The sequence below is a fragment of the Pezoporus occidentalis genome, unplaced genomic scaffold (genome assembly GCF_034315485.1).
Source record: "Pezoporus occidentalis ecotype Australia unplaced genomic scaffold, CSIRO_AGI_Poc_V1 ctg147, whole genome shotgun sequence".
Taxonomy (NCBI): Eukaryota; Metazoa; Chordata; class Aves; order Psittaciformes; family Psittacidae; genus Pezoporus; species Pezoporus occidentalis.
Genome location: NW_026913284.1, coordinates 877,388 through 902,064, shown reverse-complemented (window position 1 = coordinate 902,064; position 24,677 = coordinate 877,388). Strand labels below are relative to the sequence as shown.

Sequence of the window (24,677 nt, the reverse complement as noted above, 5' to 3'; positions counted from 1 at the left end):
GTTGGTAAAAGAATATGAGGAAAACTAAGTGTAATCTGTGTTTGAGTAATTAGTTTTTGTCTCCAGAAGAGCAGTTGGTTGTTTCCATCTTACAGAAGTTCCAGTCAGTCTTTTAAAACATTTCTTGTGGAAAGCAAATCAAAATATGGTGTCAAAGTCTCCTCTTTATTCATTACTGTTTTTTTGGCATGCAAATGACTGCTGGGGCATACAGTAAATGTCGCTAAGGTATTACTTTAGGATGTGGTTGAGTAACTTTGCATAATGAGACCTACTTCTGATTGTCTAATTAGTTATGCATGGCTATAGCAATGCAAAACATGCCTCAAATAGAAATCTATTGTCATAGGTTACTTGATTACATGAGTATGGCTTCCACCTGTATTATGGTTCTTCTTTTTGTAATGACAAATGCCACAGGCTTCTATTGAATATTATAAGAAATTTTTCATGCAATTGTATCAGCTATACATTTTGATTAATTTTTCAATGTCATTCATCACATTTGAGAAAGGAATCTTACTATGCATTATATTTACCAGTATAAAAAAGAAACATGTATATTTTCTTGCTTCCTTTCAATGTTTTTACTGAGAAGGCCTCTGTAATTTAAAAAAAAATAATAATTGATAAAAGCATGCTAGTCATCCTTTTGTTCTCATCAAGCAGCAACCTTCATATTCAGTTTGCCTTGGTAACATAAATGTATGACTTTGCTTTATGTTTTGGTAGGCCAAAAATTTCCATAAAAGTTGCAACTATCACACTTCTGAAGAGCAGGATGTGATTACTAATGCAGAGGGAGTAGAACCTCTTTCTGATTAATACTCCATCCTTAGGAAAACTGCATAGTACAGAGAAGATGTTTTCATTTGTGGCCTGATGTTTATTAGCTTCAATGAGGATAATTAAGAAAAATACACAGCCAAAGGTGCTGTCCTGTCTTAATTCTGTTGTGCTCTTGTCAAGCTTCTAAACCAGGGAGTCCTGCCACTTTTTCAGGTCATAGGATAGCTCTTGCCTTTTATCAAGACTTCTTGCCATGGCCAAGATAGATGGAGAATGCCTTTCTATTAAGAGTAAGAAAATAAAACGGAACTTCCAGAACAGTAACTCACTGTTACTCATGTAACAGTGCAAGTCTTAAAATATATAACTGCCCTACTGCAAAACTTTGTGAAGAGGTTCAAAATTGTATACAGGCCTACCCTTTCCATTTGGTCTGCAAGGACTGTGGCGTTGTGAAGGATTATAAGTGGAGAAATTTAAAGAATCAAGTTGACTGCTCTGAGAATGAAGACCTTTTTTTTTTTTTGGAAATCCAATTCCCCAAATCCTCCAGGGGTATAAGATCAATTTATCATTTTTCATATCCAGATGGTAGGTAAATGAACAGTTTCACCATTGGGCTTGCTATCCAAAATATTCCTAGAGGAATATAAATGAATGCATCATTTACAGTGGCCAGATGGCAATACAGAAGACAGTTCCATGTTCTAGTCATTGTACAGCTTCTACTATATTGCATAAACCTATTCTGGCTTATTTGGTTCACCATCTGCAGAAAGGGCCATAGAAAATTAAAAGTATGAATGTGAGGATTTACTTAATATTTTAGAGAACTTGGAACTAGTGTTCAGGTACTGTGTTTCTACCAGAAGCAACACTGATCAGTCAGTATTTGTCTGTCTTTGAAATTTCATCTAATGACAGGAGATGTGTTTAGCAGCAGATAAAATCACATTGGAACACACTTCAGCAATTTAAATAAATGCAAAATGTACCCTTTTTCTTCATATTTATGTATTTTCACATTGCTTAACTGTAAAACTGATATATGCTCAAGGGTGTTTTTTTACCTAAAATCACCATGGTTCCAAATTTTATCAAATTTGTATCATTAACAATAATTATAGATATTTTATAGGAAGTATTTCAAAGATCAGCTCATCAATCATGCACTCTGTTCATTTGGGAACTCTCTGGGTCTTCATGCCATAGGTGAATATTTATGCTAACTATTGTGAAAAGAGCTTTTATGGATAATTATTTTTATAAGCTCTAGGAATATATTCTTTCTCAGTTGTCTGTAAAGATGATGTGAGATTGTTGTGACATATGAAATAGAAGATTTAATTAAAAAGTTGTTATCAGCTGGGTAATTTTACATAAGTATTTCAACCTGAATGTAAAAAGGTATATTGAGTTAGCTGAGGGGCTGCTGTTACGGGGCTTTCCCATCTAAGACTTCTTAAGAGAACAATAGCTTCTTTTGACATGAAAATACTCAGCTACTCTGTATGCAAATGGCTAGTAGTGCATTTTCTGTATATTCTGCAGTAAACCAAGTTAGAATTAATTGCGAAAATGAAACAAGGAGTTTACAAGGTACTTGGAGTTTAAAACCACGATAAATAGATAAATTGTGAGATTTTAAAAGTTACTGTTTAATGATAAATTCAACAAAAATTTGGAAGCAAATTAAGGCTATTTACCATGGTTTGTTTGTTTTCTGGGAACCAAGATAACAGTCCTGTAGTAAGCACATGAAAAATCATCCTTCATTATGTTTATGTTTCAAAGGGAAAATTACATACGCAGCTGTCTAATTAGTTCCTACCTTGATTGTGGTCTACTTTCATATGTATCAGAAATAGACTTTATACTGGGAGATCTGATTCAATCGTTTCTTGTAGAGAAGTTAATACAAGTGCATGTGTAATATGCAAAGTTTTAAACTGAAAAAGGATGACATATTTTAAGAAGTTTAAAAGAGCAAAAATTTTTAATTTTTTTTTTTTAATTATTCTGTATGGATCTTTCAAATGTAAGGATCTTCATAAAAATGCCAAAGGCTGCAAGTAGAATTTTTAAAGATTTTGTTTTAAATATAGTTTTGAAATCGACTTAATAACTTTTAAGTTCTGTGCTTCTGTTCATGTAATGTACCTTCTCGCTTTTACTGACATACTCCATTTCTTCCTGCATAATTTCTAATTGTCTAAAGCAGAAGGCAGATTCAAAGTTGAGCCATTTGTGTAAATATTTCAGATCATTGCTACCTTTTTTCCTCTTCCTATTTTTTTAAAAGCTGTACTTTCTTTAAAACTGTTATAAAATTAATTTCTAGCCCAATGGCACACTTTAGATCTGATGCATTACCTTTTTAAAATGTAGTAGTTAGTTAGTTAGCTTTTTTTTTTTTTTCTGTGAGATCTGTGGAGTTGCAGTAATCGGATAAAATTTAATCCCTGATAAAGCCAGTTGAAAAACTAAACTTTATTGACCTCATTAGAGCCAGGGTTGCATTCATTAGATGAATGAAAGCTTCTTGTTGGATTTAAACTATATAGAAAATATTAACTAGAGCAGTTCTAGAGAACGGTAAATGTTTCTGAAATTCTTCCTTCTCTAATTATATATAGGCTATTTAACTTAGGCAGCTAAATACTGGTGTAGGGCAGTCATGCACGATGTTTGTATTGTAAGAGAAGCCATAAAAAGTCCCTATATTTAACTTCTCTACCACTCATTATAGAATTAATGCACCCTTACATTTCATATTTGGTGGGGTACAGTGTGAAAGAAGTTTGTGAGTAGTCAAGTACTGAAAGAAATATTTGCATTCATCAGGAAAATTATCCCTTCTAATGTTAATGGCTTCTAGTCAGTAGCTACTTTTCCAATGCCACCACAGAAGGAGCAGGTTCTGCTGTTGAAATGCAACAGGAGCTGCAATTGCAGCTAAAGGGATGCATTCTGTGCAGATTGGTTGCATTGCCAATTTGAAATGCATTTTAGACTTTGAAGTGCTTGGCCACAAAACCATCATTTTTCTATTCAGGGAAATGAGAATGGGCATTGATACATAACTGATATTCTTTTGTGATGATTTGTAATCTGTGTTATTGCCTGTTACAATCTGAGTGGACAATCCAAACTGACCTAAAATTGCTGCTAAAATCTTAATACCAATCTCTCACATACTGTCTGTTCCTATAATAACATAGAAGAAAACCCGTTTTGATATTTTCATAGAAAATCCCTGAAGTTAATGTCAGAAAACCAATGGTTCAATCTCTTTATAATTTATATAGAATAATTAATCTTCTTTTATAGTGAACTTATCCTGTCCAGCATTGACATTGATGCATCTGGAGATTGGGAGTGTCTAGTAAACAATTCATATGGAAATAGCGCTAAACATGTAGAAATTGTGGTACTTGAAACGGCTGCACCCTACTGCCCTGCAGAAAGAATCATTAATAACAAAGGAGATTTCAGGTATGATTTGCTGGTTTTGGAGTGTCTTTCATATATTAATATCACTACAAACAATATTCATGCTTATAGACATGATACTTCAGTGTCAGATATGAAGATGTCACTTGCTGCTCATTTGTTTGTCATTTTATATAACATAGTGGGAAGGAGGAGCACACAGTGATTTTTTATGGGAAATGGCACTTAGTGCTTCAAGAAGAGCGGTGGTTTGTGAAAGTCAGAGAATCTTTCTAATTCCTCAGTGAGGTTATATAAAAACTCAAAAGATGTAGACTCTTTACAGCTAAATGAGACAGGGTTCAAAATTGTTCTTGGTTATTTTTCAGAATGGCAGAACATGATGACACTGTATTAAAGCATTAGCAGATTAAATCTTCAGGTCTCTTCCAGTCTGTTCCAGTTCTGTTGGTTTTGTTCAGCTGAGATTAGAAGTAACAAATAACATAAAACTGTTAGTAAAATATTTCACTGAAGAGACTCAAAATAGCAAATAAAACTACCTAGTAAAGCAAATGGACTATTAGAGGTGAGCTTAAGGACGCAGAGTTCCCGCAATGTATCATAAAATTAGAAAACAAATTTGTCCTACTATCAGAATCTTAGAATCTGTACAGTTTTCTTGACTAAACGTAATTATTGTGTCATCTTTATTGTTATCTACATATGCTGGTGGTTTTTTTTTCTTTGGGTTTTATTTGTTGTTTGGAGGTTTTTTTAATTTTTCATAAACTGAAGGAAAAGTTAAGGTTTCTGTGGAATTTGGTATTATTTTCAGTTAGCTGTAATATACTTAAACATTATGCATAAAGCTCTTAAACAAAATATAATTACCTGCTTGACAATAAGACTGATGTATGATGACATTCCCATTGAGAAATCAAGAAAGTAATTTGTAACCAAGTGAACTGTGTTAAAAATTCAGCTTGAATAGTTAATGAAAGGAAAAGCAGATGAGAGAGGAAGCTTCTCTTCAATACCAGAACTTTCTGCATCTACTTCTGACCTGAAAGCCTATCTTCATTTTTAAAACTTTTTCAAAGGCCTTTCACTATTATTTCTTGTGTTTGAATAAAAAAAGAATAAATTAGAAGTTAGAGAAATTGACTCACATAACTTGTTTTCTCTTAACTATAAAGATATTTATTATGTGTTAGGCAGTAGTTCCATTTGCTGACCATATATTTATAAATCTATTTAATACACATATGAATTAAGTCCATTAGAGATCTTTGACAATCTCAGATATAGATTTATTATTTTTTTTCTGTCATGAGAAAAGCTGCCATTGTGTTTTCTCATAGTAGACGTGCTTAAACGTATTTTAATAAGATCTTTTAAAATATGTATACTTCCTATCAGGTAACACATATTGAATCTTTTAGATAACAACTTTATGAAGTTTATTTTCTTGCCATGACATCCTTTTCTTCATAAATAAATACATATAAATTCTACAGACCACAGAAACTAACACCGGGGCATTTTTGTCATTTTATATAAATCAAAAGAACAGGAATGGACATTTCTCTCCCTATTGACTATATTTCTAGAAATCAATACAAATTTATTTTTAAAATTTATATCAAAAGGATGCTGAGTCCATAGGTTCTTTGGGCATTTGAGGGAATGGGTTTAAAATTATAGTGAATTTGTCAGGCTCCAAGAGCGTTAGAACTTGAAATTGTTCTGAAAGTTTGTCCTGAGAGGTGCAGCTAGCACATCAGTAGTTTTTCTCACAAAGGTATTTGAACTTTTGGTAACATAGCAAGTATGTAAGTAGAAAGAGCTGAACCACAAAAGCAAAGCTAGAAAGGGCAGTTCTTTTATTGGGTAAAAAAAGGAAGTGTCATTTATTTCAGCTGACCAGCCTAGGTGGTATTTATAATTGCACAACTGCAGTAAAAATTAGACACTGTGAGTCAGAATGAATTTGCCATACATACTAGAAGATTTTTTCTCTAATGGACAGTTTGTTCAGTTTTTGTTTTCCAGCTCTCTGTAAGATCATTCTGAAATGCAAATAGTAATTGTTGTTATGTTCTAACATTCCTATTTGTGAAGGCCAGATTCTGCTACCTATACTAACACTAGTTTCAGAGTTATCTCTTTAGATTTACTTTAGAGGTAAGTTGCTACTCAGTATGGCCCAATTGCATTAATGCAAATGTTTTACTATAAGTAATATTTTAGCTCAGACATGAAAGGAGAATATACCCCTGTACATATTTGGTTTTGTTCTGAAGCACATTTCACAGTTCATTTTGCATCAATTGTTTTTGTATCACAACATTAATTTTTCCAGTGATAGTTAGCTAAAAGATATGAAAATATTTTTCTTCTTACCTTTTCTTGTTTTGAAATAAGGAAAACTTACATAGCCCCAAACCTGTCAGCATATTGTGTAACAATATCCAAATGCACCTACATTTTGTAACTTAGAAGGGATAATACATATGTTTCAGCAAAGGTTAAATGGCTAGGTGAGGCTTCACTGTCAGGAAAAATGTTTCTATGATTGACTGGGTTCAGTCATTACATCAGTGCAATTAAAGAACTATATCCTTTCCAGACATGCTGAGTGGCTGATGATACACTTCTGTTTTTTCTGATTTCTCCCAATTGGTCCTGCTTTGTCCATACTAGAAAATGACAATGGATTTTGTAGCAAAAGAAATAGATCCGACTTATGTCATTCCAGAGAATGCAGTGGATATAGAGAAAAATAGTATTGTATAATAATGCTTAATATACTATATTATATATAGCATATATAATATAATAATTAATATAATTATTGCCAGTCAGTCTCACCTTGGTGCCTGGCAAGATCATGAAACAGATCCTTCTGGAAGCTGTGCTAAGACATATGGAAAATATAGTGGTGGTTGGTGACAGCTGATGTGGTTTCACTAAAGGCAAATCATGCCTGAGAAGTTTGGTGGCATTCTATGAAAGGGTATAGCATTTGTGGATAAGGGAGGAGTGACTGATGTCACCTACCTGACCTTGTGCAAGGCATCTAACACTGTCGGGTATGACATCCTTGCTTCTAGACTGGGGAGATATGGATAAATAATAGGCTAGATGGTAGCCCACAGAGAGCTGTGCTCAATGGCTCAATATCCAAGTGAAGTCTCAGTGAAGAGTGACATTCCTCTGGGGCCAGTATTGGGGCAAGCACTTTAACATCTTTGTCAGTGACATAGACAGTGGAATTGAGTGCATGTTTGCCAGTAGGACCAACCCATGTGGTTTGGTCAATACACTGGAGGGAAGGGTTGTCATTCAGAGGGATGTTGACAGGCTTGAGAGGTGGGCTTATGTGAACCTCATGAAGGTGAACAAGGCCAAGTGCAAGGTGCTCCACATGGGCTGGGGTAATCCCAGGCAAAAATGCAGGCTGGCCAGAGAATGGATTGAGAGCAGGCTGTAGAAGAAAGACTTGGGGGTGTTGATTGATGAGAAGCCCAACGTGACCTGACAGTGCGTGCTTGCAGCCAAGTCAACTGTATCATGGGCTTCATCAAAACAAGTGTGACCAGCAGGTCGAGAGAGGTGATTCTCCCCCTCTGCTTGGCTCTCATGAGACTCCATGTGGAGTACTGTGTTCAGCTCTGGGGCCCCCAACATAAGAGGGACATGGAGCTGTTGGAGCAAGTCCAGAGGAGGGCCACGAGAATGATCAGAGGGTTGGAGCACCTCTCCTGTGAAGACAGGGTGAGAGAGCTGTGGCTGTTCAGCCTGGAGAAGAGAAGGCTCTGAGGAGACTTTATAGCAGCCTTCCAGGCTGCTAACCTAAAGGGGGCCTACAAGAAAGCTGAAGATGGAGTTTTTACAAGGGCATGTAGTGATACAGGACAAGGGGTCATGGCTTTAAACTGACAGAGGGCAGATTCAGATTAGATCTGAGGAAGTAATCCTTACTATGAAGAAGGTGAGACAGTGGAACAGGTTGCCCAGAGAATCTGTGGATGCCTCATCCGTGGAAGTGTTGAAGGCCAGGTTAGACAGGGTTTTGAGCAACCTGCTCTACTGGAAGCAGTCCCTGCCCATGACAGGGGGTTGGAACTAGATGATCTTTGAGGTTTCTTCTACACAAAACCATTTTATGATTCCATGAGCTAAATAGAATAATTCTGGCTAATGTTGATTTATAGTTTGTTTTCAAAGACTGTTTTGAAATCATGCTACAGAAGTCATGTATACCTAAATAGTTTAACGACTGAGGGCTAGCTCCTTTCTCTTCCATGAGACACAGTCTGTAGTGAACTCTTGTTTATTGGTTTCTGATACATTCAGTCATTTTTTCTTTTTGGGTCTCTGTGGCACAGAGGGCTTTGTCGAGTTTGGTCAAAATACAAAGCGAAGATTGTCAGGAATATTTTGAGCATTTATCTTTTGCAGCATTTAGTAATAGGGTTTTGTTGTTTGGGGTTTTATGGGTGGTTTTTTTGGTAGGTTTTTTTTTGGTGCGGGGCAGGGTTTGTGTTTTTTTTTTTCATGGACTTGCCTCTCTGCTTTGTGCAGTCTTCAAAGATGAATGTAGGGAAAATGCCATCCATATTTTTAGGGAAAATGCCATCCATATTTTTTCCTTATCACCAAAAGCCTTCCTGGAATTAATGCAGAAGTAATGTATGACCAGTCAGACATGAACCTGTATGATTTTGACATTTTCCAAGGAAACAAAGTAATTACAGAATATAATGAGGTAAAATTTAAAATAGCTTTTTTCCTCATGCATTCCGTATATTGTTGCTACATTGTAAGTTGCCTTTAAAGAAGAAATTTCCTGTTGTAATTTTTAATTTTTATGTTGTTCATAGATGGCCCAAAACTTTGGCTGGGATAACTGCTTACCATCCCTGTCTCCAGTATTCATTTAAGTCCATTGCCTTTCACAACGGTGCAGAAGAGGCTAAGGCATGGCGTAAATGTAATCGAACTGGACGTTGGGATGAAGAAAACTATTCTGAATGTCCTTATTCGCAAGAAGTAACTCAGGTTCTTCATGCTTTTAGTCAGGTAATGTTATGAATTCCAAGGCTTCCCTTCTCTAGTACTGATATTACTGAATAGCTTGTAAGAAATGTCTGTTCAGCCACAAATTTGGGATGGATGGACTTTTTAGAGAATGTTTTACTTGAAGTTTTTTGTTTTTAATTATTTTTTTTTGTCTGAGTGGTGGACTCTACCTGACCATTAGTAGTGTTGGCAGTGTCATCAGTGCTTTACTTTAGTTCTTTCTTTGACTTCCCCTAATGTGTTTTTACCAGAAATATGTTAATTTCTCTTGAAGTCCTGTATCAGACTTTTGTCAGCTGAAGTGCCTTTCCTCATTGCCATTGTCCACAATGCATTTTAAAAAGCTGCAGATATGAAGCCTACTCCTAAATGCCTTTTTGATGTCTTTCCCAAAAAAATAGTACCTAAATGGTTTCTTGTAGATAAATGAGAGAGAATGAGATAAAAAATTAAACAGATAGAAATGAATGAGAAAGAAAAGCATAATAGGGGACAGCCTGGAGGATGGCACAAACCTGTAACTGACATAAAAACTTTTACAGCTTTCAGTTTCCTTGATAATTTCTTCCCAATCAGTAGTGCAAGATAACACCACAGGAAGTTTGTTTTCAGATGTGTTCATACTTAACTAAAATAATTGCTACATTAAGAGAGAGCAGTTGCAAGATAAAATAATTAGGAAGGCCTCTCAAATTCTGTCAATTCTACTGTAATGAGGTTAGGCCAGGTTTCTCAGGGCTTTAACCACCCAGGTCTTTAAAAGCTGTGAGTATGGAGGCTTCACAACTTTTTGGGGTAACCTGTTCAAATGCTTGACTATCCTCATGGCAGAAAACATTTTCTTCATAACCAGTCTGCACTTCTCCTTTCAACTGACTACCATTGTCCCTTGTTCTCCCACTATGCATCACTGTATATATGAGGCCCCACTGATGTTGTAACGATGATCTAAAGATGTGGGCAAGTCGAGGATAGTAGCTTAGGGTAATGTTTTATGAGGCGAGTTAGTTACAGTCTGGAAAAAGTAGACAAAAATCTTCAGGATTTGTTGGTCTGTCTTGTGATCTTTAGATAACAGCAATGAAATCTAAGGCCTAATGCTGAAGATCGATTCATATGCCCCTGAAATTTATGTCTATAGTCCTAATGATGCATATAAATCCATGTGAAATTATAGCAAACATTATACAAATGGATGTGATTTCCAGTTTTTAAAAGAACAAAGAGATGTGATTTATAACATCTAACAATTCTGATGTATTTTCAGATGCACATCAATTTAACAACCGTGGTTGAATTTTCCCGCCAGCTGACAGCCTACACAAGAGGTGCTTCCCACTTTGCGGATAAAATGGATGTAATATATTTGGCTTATATAGTGGAAAAGTTAATTGTCTTCGTGGATGAAGTTGAAGATGTAAGATACCTTCTCTATGTTGAAAAAAAAAGTATCACTTAGAAGTGAAGCCTTCACATATGGCCCCGTTTTTAATGTATCCAGGCACACAAATCTGAAATTGATTGCTAATATTCTGATGGCAGATATTCTGCATATACTATGATATGTTCCTTTATGCCAAAAAAGGACAACTAAGCCATCTCATCTGCTTGACAAAGGTGTTGTTGCTTAGGGATAAAAATTGGTTTTCAGTAAGCCATTTCTTTAATATTATTTTTCATTTTAATTTCTACCATGTCTCACATTTTAGAATTAACTTAAGATGACTCTCCATCTGGCCATGGGAGTTATATGTGCTTCTTTTGTTTTTTCCATTTCATCAGGAGATTTTCAGAGTTCTAAAAGCATTTATCACTTCACATGAAGAGAAGATGATGTATCTTTAAGTGCAAATTGCTACAGAAACTTTTGGTGTAACGTATGACATTTTTACAGGGAAGTCTAATCAGAGTTATGCAAACCCTGTGGGAAAAATTGGGTTTCATAGAAAACAGCACTGATCATCATAGCATTTACTGTTAATTTTCACAGTAACTGCTTGCATGAAGATTTCATAACCCCTAATTTTTGTATACATGATAGCTGTAGTTAAAATTGGCTCTGGGGATTGTAACAGTTAACATTTTAGTGCCAATTTGAGAAAGCCTCCAACTTCAATTTCAGAAGACCTAAAGTGTATTATCAAGTGCTCTTGAAGAATCATGTTTCAAAGCTACAACTGTATTCCGGCTCAAAACTCTGATAAGATCGTGGTGCTTGCTAACAAAAAAAAAAATTACCATCCAAAAGAAACATTTGGGTTTACCATAAAGCCTCTTTATTTTTCTAGCAGCTGATGCATTATCCATTAAAACTGAGCACCATCCCTAATCTTTTAATTGATTTCTTCCTTTTAAATAGGTTTGAGTTTCTGGATTTTGGTATCGAAACATCTCTATTTCCACTGCTTATCTCTACATCTCTTACTTCATAATCCCATATTGTTTTCATAATTTAAAACAGTTCTTCCAATTTGTCTCCGTTTCTTTCTTCTGTTTTGAATTTTACACTTTTCCTCTGTTTCAAGTTCACAAAGTATGTTGCTTATTCATTGAGCTCTTTACTAATACCCATTTCTTAACTCTCACTCATAAGGTACAAAAAAAAGTGAAGTTAAAGTGTCTTTCACACATGAGGCTGCACTCATGTAATTATAAATAAGACTGAACTTTATATGATACAAGGCAGCATATGAACAAAGGTGTGTCAGTTTGCAATTGACTAGCAGCTGAAGCTACAATTATATAAAACAATTATTCATCAAAATACATACACAGAGGTTTTCTGTGATTTAGCAAATTTTAAAATAATTTTAGCCAAACTAGTACAGTTTCTGTACATCCTCTCTGGGTAATGCCTCTCTCAGTCAGCACAGAATTATTCTTTTCTTACAAGTTATAGTTACTTTGTCCCATCTGGTGGTTCACCTCTTAAAAAAGAGAGCTTCAACCGCAGTACCAGGGACATATTTGCAATGTACTATAACTTTTTTGCCAGGAATATGTACATGCATTAGCCCAAATTTTTGTATTTTTTAATGCCATGCATTTACTCTTCATTAATGCATTTAATTGTAATATAAATTACATCCTTTTCTGATTTCTCTCCTTTTGTATATTTATAGACTGTTCTGCCTCAATAAGTTACTGCCTAGCTCATTGATGTATGCTTTGTTTCTCATAAATCACTCTAGTCTGTTAATGTGTTTTATTATTATTCATTGCATCAATAACTCTGTCACATTGTCAATAGCCATCTAGAATTATCTAGTAATTATGTTCTCAAAAATAGATTAAATATTTGAGGAAGTCACATAAAGTTTCACATACAGTCTCATTATTTCTGTGTCCCTTGCAAATGTGAAATTTGTGTATTTTTTATTGAAAACACTGATCCAACTTCATAATCTCAGGCATTTCTTAACCCATTTTCACCATTGCTGAATATTCTGTTTTCCTTCCTACTGAATTGTCTTTGTATTTGCCTTATTTTTCTGTTTCTATTAGTTTGACATTTAGCCTCTTTAACTTTTCTTTAGCTATATTTCTCTCAGTCACTTTTTTCACTTCTTTATACCTTTTTATTAAGGTTTACTTGTGATGACCTTGCTTATCTATCTCATGTCTTTGCCTTCAAAAATAATGGTAATATGGTCATGTTAATTGTGAAATCTCACTCAAATGAAGTTTTAGAATTCAAAAAATAAATATTTTTATTTCTATGTGAAATAATCTCAGGAAAATATTCACAGTGATGTTTGCGCTTTCTAAACACAATATACTAATAAAAATTTGAAGCACATAGTCATACTTACCAAAATCTGCAAAATATCATAGAATGGTTTGGGTTGGAAAGAACCTTAAGATTATCTAGTTCCAACTCCCCTGCCAGGGGCAGGGATGCCTCACCATAGACCATGTCACCCAAGGCTCTGTCAAACCTGGCCTTGAACACTGCCATTATTGGAGCATTTAGCACTTCTTTGGGCAACCTGCTCCAATGCCTCACCACCCTCACAGTAAAGGTCTTCTTCCTTATATCTAACCTGAACTTTGGCAGTTGAAGTTTAAACCTATTACTCCTTGTCCTTTCACTGCAGTCCCTGATGAAGAGTACTCTGTCCAGCATCCTTGTAGGCCCCCTTCAGATATCATTTGGCAAAAAAGATTTATCAATCACTTTGTATTGTCCACAAGAATGAATCAAAACATCCAAAGTTATAAGCCTGCACTTTCTGTATAGACAATGAGGTGATGCAGGTTTGTATCGGCACCTGAGTTACATCTCAAATTTACCCCATTATGTCTGTAGGAAAAAATATTTGTCAAATATATTTTCCTGCTTTATTTTTATTTTTCTTCCCCTCCTGTCCCACTCCCTCTCCTCCCCAAGGTCCTTTGATTAAACACTAAGTAGCTCTTTAGAAAGGCATAGTCAATTTTAATTAGTTTAAGAAAGAGTGTGATAATTCTGGGATTGCATTTATTACCCAAAGAGAGACTCAGTTTTTGTGGTGTATCTAGAAGATAAGCTTTAGAATTGTGAAGAAAAAAAGCTTTCCTTAAAGGCAGTTGCCCTTTTCTTTATTTTTCAAATAATTTAATTTTCTTAATAGAATCGAAACTGTCTTTGAATGAAGGTTACCAAACAAAATGAGGTACCTTCTTTCACTTGTACTCTTTTCCTACTTGTGAGTTTTCCAGTCAATACCATTTTGGGGGGTTTGTTTTATTTTCTCTTCCAGATTGGGGATGCTCTTATTGAAATTGCCAGCAATATAATGTTGGTCGATGACCATGTGTTGTGGATGGCTCAAAAAGAAGACAAAGCCTGCACCAGGATTGTACGATGTGTGGAGCACATTGCAAGCCAAATGCTGACCAGCAATACTCAAGTTATATCAAAGGTATTTAAAAAAATTACAAAGTTTTTTTTTTGACAGAATTTGTTTTTAAAATGTCATTTTTCTTTATAGTTTTTACAGCCAACTAATCTATAGACAAGTGAGAAGGGAGATTGTGTAAGCCAGATGCACAACATAGCCAATTTATATAAATATACTTGTACTCTGTGATTATTTGTTTTCTTCTTCTGGATTCTATTTGGAAGACTGAAGTATTTTTTGAGTATCATTGATGGTGTTAAAAAGTGACTTTGATTTATTGCAGTGATTCTTACAAAGGACTGTTCACAACACTATCTTTCTAGTGTTCTTACTATTCACACAGTTTCTGTTGGCCTTGCCACTGTAGTATATGGGTTTATTTTGAAAGGTACAAGTTGACTGAGTGAAATTTTAATAAGAGAAAAGACAACATACTCCCTTATTGCTTTAAGATTTTTAATATACTTTTCAGACAGGATTCTAAGCCATACTTTTTTAAAGAGTTTAGAAAACTATCACCAAAGATATATCTTGTCATAAGGATTACTAATTCGTAGTCAGTTTTAGTTTTTTTAGAAGTAAACTGTAGCAGTATGAAATTATTGGTTTTATTCCTTGTCCTCCACCTACATGAATTTGTCACTTAGATACTCAGTTGTTGTCATTTGGACATTTAGAAACTGTCTTTTTGCCAGTTTCAATATTTCAGTAGCAGAAATGCATCTAAATTAGAAGCTTGAAACTCATACTTTTATAATTTTAGGTAAATCCGTTAAAGCCTTATCCCTCCTTGGATTGATTTCCTTGCTTGCTTGCTTTTAAATAGCTCTTTCATATTTTCTCAATTGTCCACTGCATTTACATGAATACACTAATGAGCATAATGGCCTTAATTCCTTCACTGTACATTGTTTGAAAAGCAGTCTTTCAACCTAAAACAGAAATATATTGGGCTGTTTTCTAAAGGAAGTGTTTTTATTTAATTGCCATTTGCATAAAACAATCAAATTGATAAAAATACACAATAATGTGCCTTATAGAAACATTTTGCAGTGTGACAGCCAGGAAGGCTCTGTTGCTTTGTACTTCAGTTTCTTCTAGATTCTGTGATTCCTTTTAATCTTGAGTGCCAAAGGTCTTTTTTTTCTTCTTGTCACTGCTTCAGGAAGCTGTTGACATTAATGTAAACAGTAATTCTGTGTACTCAAATGTGGATCTGTGTCACTAACCTTTTTGCCATGCTTTATCTTTTTGCTTCTTATAGTTGTCTGTAGGAGAATTAGTTTACTGTTGACTGCAATTTGTAAATAAACAAAGCTGTGGAGTTTTTCTGGTGTCATCTCATGCAGTACCAAACACTTCTGTTCCTTTGGGATGCTAGCCAGCAAAGTGTCTCCCAGAAACTGCATTTGCTTTCTTTATTTTAAACAACTACAAATAAAATCCCTGAAGCTTGGGTAGCCACTAGCTTATAATACAATTCCAGAAAAAAACTGAGCCTCTGTAAGCTGTGTCAGTTGTATAACATGTTCAACTGTTCCCTGTACAGCGAAAAGCTACTTGGGAGCCATAACTGTTACTCCTACATCAGTTTTGGAAGACAAAAATGTTCTTCTAATTCCATGAGGTTGCTGCATGACTGATTTCAAGGTCAGAAAAACACCAGGATGGATACCTTTGTTTAGATCTTCTAAAGTCTCCTTTGCTTTCAAATGGCATACAAAACAGACTGCAGGAAGAGCAGCCAGTAGCAACTTTCAAATACTAGATAATTTCATATATTTTTATATATCATATGATATATTTAAGGTTTAATAATCATATTACAGTACAGCAAAGAAGATGTTATTCTGCCATATGGAATTTAAAATCTTAGAGAAAGCATGCAGGCACAAGGTTCTTATCAGGATGCTGCAGGGCTGGGTCTCCCCAGCCAGGGTCTGTCCCACAGGGGCAGGCTGGGGGCAGCCACCAGCAGGTGGTTGCCAGGCTAGACCATGGCGAGGGGTCAGTGGTGAGCCTGGGGCACCAGGGCTGGTGGCCAGGAGTCACCATGGGGTTCAGGTGAGGCCTTGGAGGAGCCTCAGCTTGACATTGTGCCAGAGGGAAGGGGATGGGAGTCCCCTCAGAGGCTCTGGGTTCAGCCAGAGAGGCCAAGGATGCCCTGGGCACCTGAGAACTCCCAGGGTGGATCTGTGTGTCTCAGCACCCTCAGATTAATCTCGCTTCAGTATTGTTCTGCAGTGCTTCTTCACTTTTTTTTATTTAATTTCTATGTATACATGTCAGATGTGCAGTTTGAAAAGGAAAACTTCCTGCTGATGATAAAAGTTATCTCAGTGGTTCTGGCTCAGCCATATGCAATAGTTTTAAAATCCACCCCTGAAGAGTTTTTATTTCATTCTTCCGCCAATTTTAATGTCAGAATATTTTAGGCTAATTGAAACATAGTTTTTTGTTTGCGCTCACATTCTTCGTCACTACTCTGAGCTTGCCCAGGTAACAATCCCCATTGGCCTTCCTGCCGAGTGATGCCTTTGACTGAGGTTTAGGAAATGGAAACCAAATTATCATTTTCTGTATCTGTACTGCTTAGAGACAAGATTAGTTCGTGGCTTTTCATAACATGTACCTGACTGTGGCTTGTTTCCATGGATAATTCTGCCCCAAGTTCATCTGTATCCATTTTGTAGCTCATTTTACAATCTTACATAATGAGCACTGGTTTACCTTGCATTTTACCCATCTGTTTCTATGTGCTGAGAATTGCATGTTCACAGTGCTTGAACATTGTCAGGCCTTTACAGGAATTTTGGGAGTGCAAAATCCCAAGTCTTTGAAGAATTTAGTATTTAGAATTTTAAAAATAAGGCTCACGGTTGTGAAATCACTTCAATCCTCATTACAACGTTATGTGGTAAACATCTTATTCACCATCACCTCACAAATGTGAAATAGGGAACTAGTATTACACCCATTCTATAGCAGGAAACATGAAACCATGCACAAATGGCTTTTCCCTATGTTAAAGAAAACTTGTAACCACACAGGACTTTTAACTGAGTAATGTGGCTTGATTCCTGTGATACAGGTAATAGTATTCTGCAAGCAGTAAATTTTTTAACTCCTTGAGAGGCTATCTACAACAGAGAAACCAAGTTTCAGGTTTTAGGACTTTTCAATAAAGATCTACTGCATTTTTAATACAAAAAATATTTGACTCTTAATGATCTTTGGCATTTTTATTCAAGTGTATAAAAAATAATCACCTCCAGGCAATGACAGAAGAGGTAGAAATTTACTCTTAAAAAGGAATGTTTTATGAATTTAAAAACAACTAAAAAGAATCTTTAGGCTACTTCTACTTTAAAAGTAGTATGTATATTACTTTTATATGAAAAGTATAAAGAATATACTGAAAGCTTGTGGATTTTTGTCTAATTTTGTCAAAAAATAAAATTGCTTCAGTAGTTTCATTTTAGACACATGCAGAATCATCAGTGACTGAATAAGATGCATTTGAAAACCATTTCATAAGTTCAAAATAGGACCAGCAAGTGATGCACTGTGTTTCATGCTAAATTGAATTTGTACTGGTACCATGACCTCTCACAGTATCACAGTATCACAGTATGCTGGAGATTGGAAGGGACCTCAAAAGATCATCTAGTCCAATCCCCCTGCCAGAGCAGGAACACCTAGATAACGTTACACAGGAATGTGTCCAGGCGGGCTTTGAATGTCTCCAGGGAAGGAGACTCCACAACCTCCCTGGGCAGCCTGTTCCAGTGTTCCGTCACCCTCACTGAGAAGAAGTTCCTTCTCAAGTTTAAGTGGAACCTCTTGTGTTCCAGTTTGCACCCATTACCCCTTGTCCTATCATTGTTTGCCACTGAGTAGAGCCTGGCTCCATCCTCGTGACACTCCCCCTTTATATATTTATAGACACTTATAAGGTCACCCCTCAGTCTCCTCTTCTCTAAACTATAAAGACCCAGCTCCCTCAGTCTTTCCTCATAAGGGAGATGCTCCACTCCCTTAATCATCTTGGTTGCCCTGCGCTGGACTCTCTCCAGCAGCTCCCTGTCCTTCTTGAACTGAGGGGCCCAGAACTGGACACAATATTCCAGATGGGGTCTCACCAGGGCAGAGTAGAGGGGAAGGAGGACCTCTCTCGACCTACTAACCACCGCCCTTCTAATACATCCCAGGATGCCATTGGCCTTCTTAGCCGCAAGGGCACAGTGCTGGCTCATGGTCATCCTGTCGTCCACTAGGACCCCCAGGTCCCTCTCCCCTACACTGCTCTCTAGCAGGTCGTTCCCCAACCTATACTGGAACCTGGGGTTGTTCCTGCCCAGATGCAGGACTCTACACTTTCCCTTGTTATATTTCATCCCGTTATTCCCTGCCCAACTCTCCAGCCTGTCCAGGTCTCGCTGAATGGCAGCACAGCCTTCTGGCGTGTCAGCCACTCCTCCCAGCTTAGTGTCATCAGCAAACTTGCTGATAGTACACTCAATTCCCTCATCTAAATCATTGATGAATATATTAAATAATACCGGTCCCAGTACTGACCCTTGAGGCACTCCACTAGTTACAGGCCTCCAACTAGACTCCGCCCCATAGACTACAACTCTCTGGCTTCTCTCCTTCAGCCAGTTCGCAGTCCACCTCACTACCTGGTCATCCAGTCCACACTTCCTCAATTTAGCCGTGAGGATGCTGTGGGAGACTGTGTCAAAGGCTTTGCTGAAGTCAAGGTAGACCACATCCACCGCTCTGCCATCATCCATCCACCGTGTTATTTCCTCATAAAAGGCTAAGAGATTGGTCAAACATGATTTCCCCCTGGTGAAGCCATGTTGACTGCCCCTCATAACCCTCTTATCCTTGATATGCTTTAAGATGGCACCAAGGACAAGGTGTTCCATCACTTTCCCAGGGATGGAGGTGAGGCTGACCGGTCTATAGTTACCCGGGTCCTCCTTCTTGCCCTTTTTGAAGACCGGAGTGACATTTGCCTTCCTCCAGTCCTCAGGCACCTCTCCCGTTTCCCAGGACTTGGTAAAGATGATGGCGAGTGGTCTAGCAATGACTTCCGCCAGTTCCCTCAGCACCCGCGGGTGCATCCCATCTGGACCCATGGATTTATGGACGTCCAGATTGCTCAACTGATCTCTAACCCATTCCTCATCGACTAAGGCAAGTCGCTCTGTCGACCTGACTTCATCTAAGGTCTCAGGGGTATAGGGCTCTTCAGGACTGCCTGCAGCAGAGTAGACAGAGACAAAGAAGGCATTCAGTAACTCTGCCATCTCTGCATCTTCTGTCACCAGGGCACCCATCCCGTTCATCAGTGGGCCTACATTGCCTCTGGTGTTATTTTTGTCTGCCATGTACTTGAAAAAGCTCTTTTTGCTGTCCTTGACCCTTCTTGCCAGGTTTAATTCTAAGGGAGCCTTAGTCCTCCTAGCTGCCTTCCTACATCCCCTAGCAGCAGCCTTATATTCCTCCCAAGTGGCCAGCCCCTCCTTCCATGACCTGTAAACTCTCCTCTTCCACTTGAGCATACCCAGCAATTCCCTATTTAGCCATGCAGGTCTCTTGGCCCTCTTCCTTGACTTCCTACGTGTCGGGATGCTCCGATCTTGAGCACGGAAAAAGCAGTCCTTGAATGTCAACCAACTATCTTGGGCCCCTTTTCCTTCAAGCAGCCTTGCCCATGGGATTTCCCCTAGCAATTGCTTGAAAAGGCCAAAGTTTGCCCTGCTAAAGTCCAGGGTTGCAATTCTACTTGGTATTCTACTAGTCCTACCACACAAGATCCTGAACTTCACCATCTCGTGGTCGCTGCAACCAAGGCAGCCCTCTACCCTTACTGCTTCAACCAGACCCTCCTTGTTAGTGAGGATGAGATCCAGCAGCGCTCCTCTCCTGGTCGGCTCATCCACCATTTGCAGGAGGAAGTTATCATCCACACACTGGAGGAACCTCCTGGACTGCGGCTGGGTTGCCGAGTGGTGCTTCCAGCAAACATCAGGGAAGTTAAAATCCCCCATGACGACCACGGCCTGTGACTGTGAGGCCTCTCTCAGCTGCCTGTAGAAGGCCTCGTCAACTTCCTCACCCTGATCTGGGGGTCTGTAACAGACACCCACAACAGTATCCCCCCTGCCAGCCTGCCCCTTAATTCTCACCCACAGACTCTCAACTCGCTCATCATCTGTCCCCAGACAGAACTCGGTGCATTGTAGTTGGTCCCGCACATAAAGAGCAACCCCACCACCCCTCCTGGCTGGCCTGTCTTTCCTGAAAAGGACATAGCCCTCCATGACTATATTCCAGTCATGTGAGCTGTCCCACCACGTCTCTGTAATTGCCACCAGATCATAGTCTCCTGACTTAACACAGGTTTCCAACTCCTCCTGTTTATTTCCCATGCTGCGCGCATTGGTGTACAGACATTTCAGGGAGCGAGCTGAGCACACCGATTTCACCCTAGGATTATAGGAGGCCTCCCAGTCTTCATCAATTCTGGAGCGCTGCCCCACTGGGGCAAGCCCAGCAACAACCCCATCCCCCTTCGAATCTAGTTTAAAGCTCTCCAAATGAGCCCTGCTAATTCGTGCCCCAGTATCCTTTTGCCTCTGTGAGACAAACCTTTCTCACTTGACATTGTCCAGACTGGTGCCCTATAAAACCAGCCATTATCAAAGAATCCAAAGCCCTGCCTGTAGCACCAGTCTCGTAGCCAATTGTTCATGAACTGAATCTTCCCAATCCTTCCCACATCATCAGTGGAAGATGGAAGGAGTGCGGAGAAGATCACTTGAGCCCCAGACTCTTTCACCATCCTCCCCAAGGCCCTGTAGTCTTTCTTCATCCCCCTCAGACTGCGGGAAGCAGCTTCCTCCCCACCTGTCTGGAAGACCAGCAGCGGGTAGTAGTCTGTCGGGTGCACCAGGCTGGGGAGCGCCCTGGTGATATCCCTGATCCGGGCTCCAGGCAGACTACACACTTCCCTATGATGAGGGTCAACTCTGCATATCGGGCCCTCTGTTCCTCTCAGAAGGGAATCCCCTACTACAATGACCCTTCTTTCTTTCTTAACAGAGGCAGTCCTGAGGTGCAAAGTCGACCCCCTTTTCCTATGTGGCCTTGTGGGCTGGCCTTGCCCCACATTCTCACTTACCTCTCCTTCAAGATCCAGGGCCTCGAACCTATTACGGACGGACACCTGGGGAAGCAGGGCAGGAAGGGGGGAGGGTTTCCCCCGACGTCGAACCGGAACTCGCTTCCAACCCTCGTCGTCTTTTTGGTCCCCTACCTCTGTGCTACAGCTACAGGGCAGGGGCTGTCTCGGGCCATCCCCCTCTGCCTGAGAGGGCAGGGGGTCCTTCCCCTTTTGGGGGGTATCTCCCTGGAACCGTTCCGACCGGCACTCCAGGGAGTTACTCCACCAGTCGATCTCCCTTTCACACTCCCTGATGGTCCTCAGCGTCTCGACCTCCTCCTTAAGTCTTGCCACCAGGCTAAGCAGATCTTCTACCTGCTCACACCTCCCGCAGGTGGAATGCTGTCCTCCATCCCCCGACCTCTATACAGTTAGGCTACCCTCTATCCTGCCCTTCTTTTTTTTACGCAAAACATTTTCTTTAGATTAATTTGTTAACATGAATGAATGTGATTTTCTTCAGTGAAGTCATTTCTTGTCAGCCACATGCTCCGAATTCTGTAGGATTCACACCAGTTTTTACCAACTGGATTTAAGGTACTTCTGTTACTAGCTTGGATAACAGAAGCAAATTACAATAATATTAAACTACCACATTTGTACATTTAAACCTCTGATAAACCTGCTAGTTTGTGGCTTAACTCCATTGTCTGTACATTGCAATCAACTTGCAAAATGCATACACTCACAGGTCACTAAACAATATATGCCTGGAAGCAGAAACGATAGTCCAGTCAGTGTGGTGCCAGTCTAAGCTAGTCACCCTGATTATAACAGGACTGTGCTGAAATTAATATACTAGTTTGAGGATAGAAAGACATATCTCTGCACTGCGCTACAGTCTCCAGTTAGACACATCACCTCACTAAAGGGTAGGCCAAAGACCTATATTGTGCTCTTGTACTGAACCATGTAGTCATGTTCAATATTCTGATTGAACAATGACAAAGCCCAGTTCATCCACCAAATAGCTAAGCGGCTTTCTGTTTAATTTCTGGGGTACAAAGCACATCCCTGTTAATTTTTAAAATAATTCCTGTAACTGATAGTTCACTTCATAACTGTATTGCTTGAAATCAAGATTGATTCCATTGAAGCTAATGACACATTTGCAGAACTCATATAATAACTGACAAACATATGTTCCTGAACAACATTCAAGCAAACCCACTATGTCATTGTAGAATTCTAGATCATTTTTTTAGATAAGTTCCATTTTCTTTCTTACCCTACTCATATGTATGGAAGTGCATGCATGCACGCACAATTAGTGCATGTATAATAATGCAGTTATGCTTTTGAGTTAGCAGCATATCTGCTTCTCAATGTTTTTACAGGTATCTTCTAATATTGCTCTGGAGGCCTTTATGATCAAGCCGTCTAGTTTCACAGGAATGACTTGCACTGCCTTCCAGAAAATATCTGCAAATTCCAACAAGTCAGCAGTGCGTGATTTGGGAAGCTGGGAAGCAAATCACCATCCTGATCAACATTTGAATTTCAAGTGCAACACTGGCAATTTGAATAGTTCCCTGATGAATTCTTCTACCAGGGTAAGTCAGTACAATTGTGAATATAACTTAGCTATTTCAGTGTGTTTTCATCAGAATTTTGATTTGGAAAAAAATATATTTTATGTGTTATTAGCATTGTAAACTGATTAATAATCTCAACATGCAAGTCGCCTTAAACTGGTGTATTGGGTGTATCATGTTTTGTTGTGCTAATGGATATTCCATTAACGTAATCAGGTGGAATGAAAGAATGCAGGATGTAAATAGAAATGAGTAAATGTCTTGGTTTTTCTATTTTTTTTTATCTCTGGGTCCAATTCTGCAAACTTTTCTTTGTGTAAGCATACTCTTTAAAGTAATTTGGAAATATTTTAGTGAGGTGTTCTAAGGGGATTTGACATTGCAATTACCTGTACTTCCACAAAATAATATTACATTCTCTAACTTCTGAACTTTATATGGAGGAAGAATGTTACATTGGAGTTTCTGAGTAGTAGCTGAAGAGAAGCAATAATAAATAAGCCTTTTAATAGAATGCACTGTTATTATCAAATAATGAAGTGGAACAATTAAATTTTGAACTAGCAGGAAATGAAATTTTGCATTTGGCTGAGCATGTTATTAAATTTAAGTACTGCAGAGTTGAATTTTTATTATCCTTCAGCTGAATCTTACTTTAATAGACTTATTTCTTGGAATACTTACTATGACAAAATGATACTTTTCTGGACAATATTAGTTGTTTACTGAATTTGAAAGTAGTTTAATTGAAGTTATTTTCTCTGGTGCATTTTAATCTTCTTTATGGACTGTGCAGTCAGTGATACAGTACTTTGTGTTCTCAGGATCTTCTGGTACAAGGAAGTCATCTTAGTAAGGAAAGAATAGGTTAAATTTATTTCCTGCAATGGAGTTAATTTCTTCTGTGGACCCTGTTAATATGTCTATCTACAGAAAAGAGGAAGTTGTCTCTGAAAAGAGTTTGACATCCGTAAGATGAAATCCAAATGTCAGATATCTAAAAGATACAAGATTTCAGCAGGAGGAAACCCTGGAACACTCTGCAATGTATGGAATAACATTATCAATAGAAATATACATGGTATTACATTCATTTGAAATTTTTCTTTATCATCTCTACCAATATGTTTGATATTACTCCAGAAACTGAGTACCAACGTTTCTAGTAAATAAATCTCTTGAAAGTTTGATGGTCAAGCACTAGCGTGTTCCTCTTCTTATTTGATGTCCCTTTCTAAAATGTTAGCAGAAAGTCACAATACAAAGATCATAGCAAAATCTTTCCTAATGTGTTTTGAACCTAGCTGACTTTATACAACATACAGAAGGTAAACTCTACCGATTGCACAAAGAAAGAATCTAGGAGAAAGAAAGTAAACTTAGTACCATGCAAAGCAATTTTGAAGCATGTGGTATATATTGTGACAGAAATGACTTCATTAGCTGGATCAATAGTTACCACCTGTGTATGAATTTGTAAATATTATAACAGCACAATATAGAAGATCATAGATTCAGCTAAATGTTAGTTTCATGGCTTTAGGTTTTAACACTAAGGTCTACTCAGGCTTTAAATGACACCTGTGAATAAACAGACTAAATATATTCCTTGAATTTAGTCCTAAAAAGCAAGATGTTTCATTCATTGTTGTGTAATTAATGAAACTTAGGCTAAGCACTCCTTGAATTCATTCTGAAGTGAGTTGCATTTAT

The 24,677-nt window shown here is 38.0% G+C and overlaps 1 protein-coding gene across 1 annotated transcript in view; it reads left to right on the top strand.

Moving 5' to 3' along the window:
• ADGRA1 (adhesion G protein-coupled receptor A1) overlaps nucleotides 1-24,677 on the top strand; it is a 286,313-nt gene that overhangs the window by 136,889 nt on the left and 124,747 nt on the right. The window contains exons 8-12 of the mRNA XM_062610365.1: nucleotides 4,120-4,284; nucleotides 9,111-9,309; nucleotides 10,577-10,726; nucleotides 14,052-14,213; nucleotides 22,767-22,982. Of these exons, the coding sequence (XP_062466349.1) occupies nucleotides 4,120-4,284; nucleotides 9,111-9,309; nucleotides 10,577-10,726; nucleotides 14,052-14,213; nucleotides 22,767-22,982 (892 nt within the window). The remainder of the gene's footprint in view (nucleotides 1-4,119; nucleotides 4,285-9,110; nucleotides 9,310-10,576; nucleotides 10,727-14,051; nucleotides 14,214-22,766; nucleotides 22,983-24,677) is intronic.